At 31.2% G+C, this 11,484-nt stretch overlaps 1 protein-coding gene across 1 annotated transcript; it reads right to left on the minus strand.

Annotated features, from left to right (window-relative positions):
- Positions 1 to 814: 814 nt before the first annotated feature.
- On the minus strand, positions 815 to 4,639 carry LOC134229441 (uncharacterized). The gene is made up of 4 exons (XM_062711193.1): positions 4,296 to 4,639; positions 2,576 to 2,799; positions 2,116 to 2,356; positions 815 to 1,316 (listed from the first exon to the last, which is right to left on the minus strand). The coding sequence occupies exons 1-4, from the start codon at positions 4,591 to 4,593 to the stop codon at positions 841 to 843; spliced, it is 1,239 nt and encodes a 412-aa protein (XP_062567177.1). The 5' UTR covers positions 4,594 to 4,639; the 3' UTR covers positions 815 to 840.
- Between the last annotated feature and the right edge of the window lie 6,845 nt (positions 4,640 to 11,484).

Here is an 11,484-nt window from a genome sequence, read left to right on the forward strand (position 1 = left end):
TACTTGGACATTTTACTTGAAAAAGACATAAATGGTAATATAACTACCAAGCTCTGTGATAAATGTGATGGCTCTAACATTTCTATCGTCAACTACCCTTATGCAGCAATATACCTTCATCACCTGCATACGGAATTTATATATCTCAGTTGATTCTTTACGCAAGAGCATGCTCTACATATGAACAATATCTAAAACGAGGATAATTATTGACAAACAAGTTGAAGAAACAAGAAAATCAGCAGTTAGTTTAAAGTCGTCATTTCGTAAGTTCTTCGGTCGATACGGTGACCTTATCAGCAAACACAATTTATCATTGAATAAAATGCTGACTGACGTTTTTCATACTAAATGTTGGTCCTTTATTTATACACTGAATTGACGACGGATTTTCCGTTATTCCCCGATCATGACAAGGAGATTACTTTGGGGGTGACCGGTCGGCAGGGGATGCTCACTTCTTTATGGCACCTGATCCCACCTCTGATATTTTGGAGGTCCGTGTTTGCTCTCCTCCTATTTTGTAAAGTTTTATGGACTTTGATATGGAATACTATTCATTATCTCCATACCCTTCAATTGGTCTCGTTTGATATCTAATATTTATACTTATGACAGTTCTCAAGTGAAAAGTTGATGAAGAAAAATGACAAATATTAAGAAAAAGAAAAAAACTACCGACAGAAATATTCATTTTGAAAAATAAGCAATTATATTTAAAAATACACCTCGTAAAACTGAACAGATGTATATTGTATTACTTTGATCTTGTAAAACATCTATGATAAAAAATAAGCTCTGTTTGAACTAGATATTGATTTGCTTCTTTCGTCTTTGATATCATTTGTGGGTTGTCGACTTCGTAGTTTTCGTGCATTCTCGGACAGATCTTTTCGGTGTTATCTTTTGTGGTTCCACAGGGGTCTGGGATTCAGAAAGCGATATTTTCTTGTGATCTTCTCTACTTACGTCTAACTCATCTAAATCAGATACTATTTCTTCAGCGACCCCGGCAGCTTGTTTTAAGAAGTTTTCCATTTTCACCCTTTTTTCATTCAAAACTTGAACCCTTTTCTTGATCTTCTGCACTTTATCTTTTTCTTTTTCATATTGTCTAGATTTTTCCTCGATTTCTTTTTCTATGTCTTCCTTTCTTTGTTTTAAGTCTGCAATTGCTTTTTCAAGACGTTTTATACGACTTTGGTTAGATTTTATATCCTTGTCGGTTTCCTCCAGTTCTATCTTAAGTTTATCCAAGTTTTCATTGATTTGAAGGTAAGCAGCTTGTTTTTCCTCAAACCTTTTAATGTCCACATCTAGCATAAATTCAGTAAAATAGATTATTAGCTAATAAATAGTCTCTATAAAATACTACCGAAAATCTAGAGAAATTTAGTTTTCAATATCTTAAAGTTTTTTTTGAACGCTGATGAGTTTGTGTTACCTATACGAGTATGTCTGAAACATTCCGAATACGAGCGTTCGATATCGAACGCCCCGTCGTAAACAAAAAATGTCGTCTGGTCAAATTCTTAGAGTCAATTAAAGATTTGAAGTGGCATCTTGCTAAGATCTGTTTATTTTTACACAAAAATGAAATCGTTTATTGCAAATTAAGTACGTGTTAGACCCATTAAAACCTAAATAAGCAAATCATATCGCTCGGCAGGGTCATCGGAATGATGCGATACTGAACACTACACTGTAACAGGACAGACGTTTATTTGAATACCGATCTAAAAAATCATTAATTTTAGTTTTTAAGTCGGAATAATTATTATAAATTATGTTGAAATGTTTTAGCTATATAATAAAGGAGTTATTGAACTTTTATTGAATATTGTGCATTTGAACAGCCATCTTGAACGATATTCACCAATAAAAATTCAATAACCTTATACTCCTTATTATAAAACTTGTAGAAATTTGAAAAGGAAAAAAATTAAGAGTTTAAAAAGAAGTATTTTTAAAGTAGGCATTATATTCAATGAATTTAAATATAAGGGAGCTTTAATCACATATTTTAGGTTGTATCAGTTTGAGAGCTTTTTATACCTCTCAACGTTTGTAATTATTTTAATTTCGGTCAACAATGATATGGATTTCGTTGCTCACCTTTTTGGAGTTCCTTGAGTGGAACGTACGTCTTTCCTCCTCGATGGCCAATCGCAATTTCTTCTTGTGTATCTTCATTAGGGTAGAATATTGTTAACTCTTTCGAAACGATGCAAAATATTTTAATAGTGACATTAAAAAGGTTACTAATTGCGTCAAGGATAAATGGGACTAAATCTCCTTCGTTTTCTTGTATATATGTTTTCCAGCGATCAGAGGTGATTCCACAAATTGGCCTCAGCTAGGGTAAAGGAAAAAGATTTCTAAAATTTTAGGTTTTTAAGGCTGATCTATTTCGAAAAGAACCTCATAAATAAACTAATTGGAAATGAAACGAAAGCTGCTAAGCAATTTTTCTTTGACTTTTATTTTAAAGAATATAATTTAACAAAGATATGCATTTAAAATTAGTTCTTATTCTGTAATTTAGTTAAAACATAGTTATGTTTTCGAAACTTACATTTACATCTGGACAGTTTTCGTGATATTTGTAAGTTGCCTCTTTTATTTCAGATTCTCGTTTCAGAAGTAAAATAGAAAGTGTTTTGAAAATATTTCCTCCTTCCTCTGATGTTTGGTGCAGTTGTTCTTCGGGGAAAGGGTCAAATGTCACCGCTTGTTTTTGGCATTTGTATAAATGTTCCAGAATGTATTGTCGCTCATGTTTGAGGATGATTTGTCTGTCTGTAAATAACAATAGAAACTATATTTACTCTGAGCAATGAGCTCACTAAATAATACCACACAGCTCCAATTTATGAATATAATGGCAGTGTCCATGTTTTGCTGTGGGAAACGCAAAATATGTGTCGGATCAAAAAGTAAAATAGGAGGTGCACAATGGCAATATGTAATAAAGACTGTGAGAGTTTCATCAAAATTCATTCAGTGGTATGGTAGAAGTTGCGGATAAGAGATGGGTACTCCAAAAGCGTAACAGACGGACGGACATACTGATTCTATATACCCTCCCGCTTTTCAAGCGGGTGTATAACAATGCTAAAGGACATAAATATCGTGTTGTAGGATGATTTAATTATATAGCAATGTAAATCAAAATACCTTTAACATGAGATATTTTATAAATCTTAGGGTCATGCCGTCGTACTGTAGAAGTTGTATAACAAAAAGAGGGTGATTTTAATTTGAATGATTATGTGGGCTTATCACTAAATTGTGCGCTGGCGTATACTTTTAATCGAAAGAATATCTGATACATCTGTGGTATATGAAAATATCTATTTTTTCTGCTTCTGAAAATTATTATTGAACGAAAAATTCTATTAAACAATGGAAGATTAAATATTTTTAAGTGACGAAAACTAACTATGGAATAAGGTTTTAAAATACGGTAAAATCACATTTTCGTGGGGTCAAATTTCCGTGGTTTGAGTAAAAACTCTTGGTTCGTGGGAATTTGAATTCGGGGTTGAAAAATTGTTGAGTTGTTATGTATTTAACATTTTACATTTCGTGGTGGATATGAATTCGTGGGTCTCTTCATACCTCTAAAACAACGAAAATTAAATCCCCACGAAAATTTGTGTTTTCACAGTATACCAATAAAAAATTATTCAAACTCATTATGATCTTGTTATCCTATAAAAGCTTCAAATCTTAGAATTGATATTAGCAAAAAATATCAGTAAAAAGTTTTTTTTCTCTCTTTATATACGGTCAATATTCTAGTATTCTATTTGTTTTGTATCGTTGTTTTGTAAAATGACTATTTTTATATAAATGTATGAGTAAAACAAGAAAAAATCTAATTTTCAAATCTAATGAAAATTACTGATTTTCTGAAAAAAAAAGAAAATTGGGGAAAATCGAGTATATCAATATCTATTTAATGAAATTATTTATCTTAATTTAGTACTATCATCCAGAGGCCTTATATATTTGCTATTGTCGTTTTATGTAAAAAAAAAAAAAAACATTTAATCTTTTTGAAAAGATAAAGAGATCACCTGATTGGCACTTGTATTTTTATTATTCTTTACGTAATTGAAAAAGATAATGACCTTTACCTGACCTTGCTAGGAAACTAAAACTTTCAAATTCAATCTGACTGATACTAATACTTAGTGATATTGTCTTCTTCATTTGTGCAAATTTCGTTAATGTTTAAATACAATAATATGAAAAGAATTGTACCTTAAATCGCTGTGTAACAGACTTACCTGTTGACTTATGATCATACGTTCCAAACCAGCGAACCAATGATGACCTTGTAAGAAAATTTTTCCTTGCATTATCCTGCAGGCACTTAAACAAACTAGCTTTGTTAACATTCTTATTTTTGCTTTCCTCAATCCATTTTTCCTGCTTTTCGAGTGCAGACGCTAGCATTAACGTATGTCCAAGGGATAAAGACCTCTCGTGAGTATTGGCAAACTTTGATGACTGAATTTGGTTAAAACAAAATCCAATGACATATTCTGCTTGAGTGCAGCAAAATGATACAGATTTTCCATCCATGAAATTAAGTTACAGTATTTTTTCAAGTTTTTACGAATGATTGGCCTTAATTAACCTTATTTCACCTTTGCGAAGTCTATCGAAGACAACAATAATCTTCTATGTACAAGACCACAAGTCTGATTCAAGTTTTGATAAACCATCTGAAAAATAATGTAATATTGAAAGATCCAACAAGGAAGTGCTTTTTTCGAAACTTTCTTGGAATGATATGGCTTAATTCTCCTGATGTCACCTTTCCAAAATCCCCGAATGTTGTAATCAATATCTACCAGACAACAAGTCTATTCTAGTTTTCTATAAATCATCAGAAAAAATATCAATTTTGACCTTCTCTTGAAAGGCTCGATAAGGAGATGGATTTTAATAACCTCTTTACGAAAACACGAACTGAATTCTTGATAAAGTTTGTCAAGTTTGAACGCAATGTCCTAAACTAAAAATAAAGTAAATTAAAAAAGTTAAAATAGTTTAGTTGAAAAGAAGTAATGTAAGATGGTATTGAACATCTAATGTTAAAAACATTCAAACTTATCTAACACGTTGAAGAATATTGATAAAGAAATCTGTCAAAACTTCCTAGAGCAACGGAATGTTAAGATCGATCAATTTTCTGTCTTTTATGTTTTAACCATATGCTCTTCATTCTTTAGACTACATAAGTTCTTTATTTAATTGCATTAATTTTGCTATTTATATTTTAGTTCAAATGTATTTTCATATTTGATAAGAATTAGTATTAATAAGTGTATTATCAGCAACAAAATCAGTTGAATACTGTTTGAATCTTTAAATTTCAGTGGTGATTTCATTCAAATGAAGGTTTACTATCAATTGGGTTTAGTATGAATTCTTTAAGAAATAAGGTATGATTTTAAAACTTTTATCGGGGTGTAAATACGTAATTAAATCTACAACAAACCTCTGGGCTTTATGCGAATCTATATGGGATTTGATCACATTACTTATTATACCCCCCGCTTGAAAAATGGGAGGGTATATAGTAATCGGTATTTCCGTCCGTCCGTCCGTCCGTCCGTCTGTCTGTCCGTCCGACTGTTACGCTTTGGGGTACCCATCTCTTATCCGTAACTCCTCTTATACTACTAAGTGAAATTTAACGAAACTTTCACAGAATCTTTATTACATATTGCCATTGTGCACCTCCTATCTTAATTTTTAATCTGACGTATATTTTGCATTTTCCAGAGCAAAACATGGACACTGCTATTATATTCATATGGGAGGCGGGGGTAGCATTTAGTGAGCTCATTGCTCACAGTTCCTCTAGTTTACATTATGATAAATGTGTTTAAATGTTTCCTTATTACATATATTTACATTTGTGACTGATTTTGTTTTACAAATAGTAAGGTACTTTAGTTCAAACCCCTAAATTGATACGTTATGTCAAATCGTAACGGAATAAATTGAATGTCTTGTTCACTTATGACGTCCATATTAAATTACGTAGATCGCTTTTGACAAAACATCAATTAATGGTCACATGCATATGGCGAACTTGCTTTACACAGATGTCAATACGCCTTGCTAAAATAGTGTTATACAAGGAAAAACATTTGCAGTGAAGACATTTTAAATTGAAATGTTGTTTTACGTTTAAATATTTAAAAAGATCCAATGTTATTATAAACTAAAGGTACTGTGAGCAATAAGCTCACTAAATGATACCCCCGCCTCCCATATGAATATAATAGGCGTAACAATGTTTTTTTTTTGTGGAAAACCCAAAATATGTGTCAGATCAAAAAGTAAAATAGGAGGTGCACAATGGCAATCATCTTTGCTAGCCAAGGGTGATGATCCGATCCTCTCCTCTTTTCACCCTTGGCAGATTAAATTATAAGATTTTGTAAACCCAGATGAGCGCCCCCTACTGGAAGTTCTCTTTAGCTTACGTCAACTTCAGCCGATCAGAGTTTACGTAACAGAGCAATTTTCATCAAAAATGGCTGCGCCCATGGAAAATAACATCGAAGATATTTGCAAAAGATTTAATATTCCCTCGCTGATCGAGACCGAATCAAAAGAAGGCTATGAAGGTTGTATTGGACGGAAAAGATGTTTTTGTCGGTACCAAAATGAGTAGAAAATCTCTGACTTATGAATGTATTGCAGTACTTTTTCCAGAAGTATGTGTCGTAATAATAACGCCGCTGATTTTCATGTCTGAACAGTGCAAAAAATTGACAACTCTAGGTTTCAAAGCCACTTATATAGGAAAAGACTCGAATGAAACTAGTGATTTAATAAATGGGGAAATATAATTTTATTTTTGCTAGTCCCGAACAGATGGTTGGAGACTATAAATGGCGAGATGTTCTTAAATCTGACGTCTACCAGCGAAAATTGAGAGCTATTGTAGTTGATGAAGCACACACAGTTATTCAATGGCAAGTGATTTAAAATTACTGGCTGGAAGTTAAGTTATATTTACAAATTATAATATAATGGTTTTCAGAATAAGATACTGTGTTAAAAATGATATTACAGCAACAGCGGGGCCAACCAACAGAAGAAAAATCATGAATCAATTGTGTCAAAAATTGTTTTATGAATTTCCTATATTGATGGAAAATGTGTTTCCTTGACAACACTAAAAGAAAAGATGCCATGTCATGTTATTTTTTGCGAGTCAATCTCCAAAAAAAGGAGAGGAGCGGATCGTCACCCTTGGCTACCAAAGATGAATGGCAATATTTAATAAAGTTTATATTTTCAAATTTCATTCAGTGGTATGAGAATCAGATAAGAGATTGGACCCAAATGTAACAGACAACAGAACCTTTTAGAGAGTGGTTTTCATCTTAGTTTAAAATGGAGAGAGCATGTTTATTTTGTTCACATGTTGTGAATATATATATATATAACAATCAAATTTTCTTGTAACATTTAAACATGAAATGTTAAGAACATACCAACAAAACCTATTAGAATACCTTTAGGAGCTGTATATTGATTGATTAATTGTATGTTGTTTAAAGTCCCATTCAAGAACTCATACAGAGACATCCCAATGTACCGATGAATGGCTTCAAATCTTCACTTTTACTTGGCACCTACGGCCATTGAATAGTGAGGGGTCTTTATCGTGCCAACGTCTTCCATCACACGAGGCCTCAGTTTTTAAGGTGCTGAGTTCCTTGCGAAGGGTTACATGTAGTTGCTACCAAATTTTTATCGATTTGGTTCAGTCGCAGCCGAGATTCGAACTCACAAAAGCAGTTCGAGCGCTCTACAGACTGAGTCACCGTGAACGATAACGGTTCAAGAAAAAAACAATTGAAAGTTACATGTCAGATATTCTTTTCAAAATTAATGGTTCACAATTTTTTAATAACATTTTTTAATGTAATGGTACTATGCTTATTAAAGGGTACTTGTGTGGTTTTCATTGCGCAATACTTTTCGCACCATAGTAAAATTAACGTTTTCATTTTATTTGTAAAGCAGTTTTTTACCTTATTAATAAAATAGAACAAAATATTAAAAAATTATTAAAAGAAAAATGATTTCCAATTTAAAAAAATTGTTTTTTTTAAAACCACTTTTCAACTGAAAGGTATGTTGACGCCAAAAGAGTGTGTTTTTTACGTTATGATGGCGTTCTTAAAGGAGGTGTCATAAAAATGTAATGAAAGGAAAAGTATTGAATATAAACTGTTGAAATTTAAAACATGAACATTTGTTAATCTCTTTATTATTTTTATTATTTTTGAAAAAATACTTTGTATATGTCATATTTTAGTAGTCCAGAAAAAGAGGGAAATTTCATTAATTTTGACACTTTGAGATGCCACCTTCATAAACAAGACAGTAGAATTCGCGTTTCTTATACATAATTACAATATAGTACTACCTATAATGCATTATAATTTGAGCAAATGTCTATTGAAGTTTTCTATAATGTGCTATAAAGGAAGAAAAAATTGCACTTTCTGTATACATGTAATCTTGTAGTAAATGTACCTGTCTCTTAAGACGCTCTTAAAAGTTACATGGACAGTTGATTTTCCCTAAACTTGGTATGTACCCTAAAGTTAATTTTAGTTACATATTGTTTAAAATTAAAAGAGTTTTTCTATTGTAGTTTTTGCACAAAAGCCCAGTCGGCTCCCACAAACAAGAATTACAGGATATCACAAACATTCGTTCTTCAAGAATATTTTTAATACATGTATATATATATGAAATCAGTACACATCTGAATTACAGATTCAGCAAATTAATAATTACCTGAACTTAATACAACAACTTCCATATCCATTGATAAATTATTCATATCTATCAAAATTATATATCATTCTTCAGATACGAGGGCTGTTCGAAAATCTTTGAGACATTTGCTTTTATTCCATAAAGACAAGATATAAGTTGATAAAAATTCGACATAATGACTTTAAACAAGACTGCTGATATTCTTGTTTTTACCAACTTTTTTGTTGATAATTTAACCCATTTTAGAAATTCTATGCACGTTAAACATGCTGGTGCATATCTAATCAACTTAGAGATATAAACCCCGTATGCAGGTGTTGAACTGAGGTATACTGCTGCATTAGTATGGGATGATGACGATTGAAAAGTTAAATGCATCACGTTTATCACAAAGCTTTTTTAATTACTTTTAACGTCTTTGTCACGTAAAATATCCAAAGATAGGTGTCAGACTCTGTGGTTTCTTTTATCTCAAATTCACCGGGATATATCGTATTGACATAAGAATGAAAATAACCATAAGAAATCGACAATATGTCGCCAATATATCTTAGTGTCGAGTTCAGGGCACAGCAAGTGTTTTTTTTTTCTTTTCACGTATAAGATTTTGGGCAAATTCTGCTTCAGTTAAGTTTTTCTCTGGTTAGTCTTTGCACACAGCGACAAACTTTGCAAAAATTAACAAAAATTGTTATATACATGTACTTTATACAAGGGTTGTTCGAAAAGTTCGTGGACGATGTCAATCTTCGTTATATTACTCACTAGAACTTTAAAATAAGCACATTATTTTATGTAAAAATATTTGTTTTGTGGATTTGTGAAGTTTCATTCAATTCAATTTAATAGAAATCAATTCATTTAATTTTAAAATCAACATGTTTTGTACCCGCCGAGCACACTTAAGCGCAGTGTAACGTCAAAATTTCAAGAAATACCACCCATATACATTTCACACAGTATAATGCAATTTCCATTCATTAAATCCTTTTTTCTACAGAAGCCCGTTGAGGCCAGTTCAGAGAAAGAAATATTTTTAATTGTTTTTAATCGCAATAATTATTGCGTTTAAACGCAAAGCATTTTACGTTTAATCGCAAGAGATTGCGTTTAAACGCAATGTTTTGCGTTTAAATGCAATAATTATTGCGATTAAACGCAATTATATTTTTGCGTTTAATCGCATTAATTTTTGCGTTTAATCGCAATAATATTGCAATTAAACGCAATAATTTTTGCGCAATAATATCGCGATTAAACGCATTAAATTTTTGCATTTAAACGCAATAATCTTTGATTTTAAAAGCAATCATTTCTATTGATCTTTGAAGAGTGCAATTGACCCACACTGATACATGTATGTAGTAACCTATGAGGAGAATTGTGTATTGTTAAGCTTCATAGAATCAGATTCTTCTGAACAAGCATTTTCTGAATGGTTAAATCAAAAGCCTGTAACAGTATAAAGGGCTTAAGGAAACAACCGATAAAATGTTTCGACTTATGTACATATTATGTGTGTGTATATTCACAACCTTTCCTTTGATCACATACAGTAAACACGAGAACACAAGAATTTATGAGATGGAATCATGTGCAATCAAAAATAAATCAAATAAAACAGCAGGCTTGCAATTGGGGTCAATTACTTTGAAATGTAATTAATTACTTTCAAATACATTGATAATTTTCTCAATACTTGCAATTACAATTACATTGATTTTTTCAAATGTAATTACTTTCAATTACTTTGACAAATGTAATTAAATACATTTCAATTACTTGAGTTTTATTTAAAATATATATATAATTATATATATATTATTTTTTTGCAAAAAATAAGACTTTTTCGATAGTGAACTTTTATTCAGTGTTTTTCTTCTTGGGTATGAGAGGGGTTTACACCTGTGCAAATTCTTAAGACCTTTACCTAATGACTTGGGCAGTGTGACACACTGTATAAACAAATTTAATTAAAAACTATGAGACACTTAATTATTGTACAAACACAAGCCAATGCTACACTCATAAGTATGGTGTATGACAAGAAGTTTGTTACTTTCTCAAACCCATATTTTTTTAATAAAATAAATTAATATTTTTTTCACAACTCTTTTCATCATTTTCTATCTTAAAATGTGTAGAATACATGTAAATCTAAAAAGAGATGTAGTTTGTCTAATTACTGTAACAACAAATTTACTATCTAAACCATCTATTGTTACTTGCAAGTGGGAATAGGTAGAATTGAGATTTTTAAAAAGTGGGAATGGGTAGAATCAACCCAACAGTTTAAAACTGTGTTTCAGTATATTAACTTTTTCTAAACTTTCATTTTGAAAAAAGTAATTGAAATGTAACTGAAAAGTAATTGAAAATACATGGCCTTTTTTGAAATGTATTTAAATACATTCAATTATTTGTAATTGAAGGCTCCCTCAAATACAAATTACTTCCAATTACTTTGAAAAATGTAATTAATGACACTCAATTACAATTACTTAATTCAATTACCCCATCCCTGGAAAACAGATTGGCCGATGTGTTCTACCAAATTGATATGTTTATTAATACCACTGAAACATTCTTAATTAGCTGTGATACCTAAGGAATTGATTAATGGTTAATATGTGTTAAAAGTGTTTGGCTCTA

This window comes from Saccostrea cucullata, unplaced genomic scaffold (genome assembly GCF_032062105.1).
Source record: "Saccostrea cucullata isolate Sc308-1 unplaced genomic scaffold, CSIRO_AGI_Scuc_v1 ctg1109, whole genome shotgun sequence".
NCBI classification, from domain to species: domain Eukaryota; kingdom Metazoa; phylum Mollusca; class Bivalvia; order Ostreida; family Ostreidae; genus Saccostrea; species Saccostrea cuccullata.

Excerpts from the sequence above, each read along its gene's own strand:
- LOC134229441 (XM_062711193.1), bottom strand. The coding sequence starts at position 4,593 with ATGGATGGAAAATCTGTATCATTTTGCTGCACTCAAGCAGAATATGTC. Across the intron at positions 2,357-2,575 it reads AAAACTGTCCAGATGTAAAT|CTGAGGCCAATTTGTGGAAT; the intron begins GTAAGTTTCGAA and ends CCTTTACCCTAG. Across the intron at positions 1,317-2,115 it reads ACTCAAGGAACTCCAAAAAG|ATGTGGACATTAAAAGGTTT; the intron begins GTGAGCAACGAA and ends AATTTATGCTAG.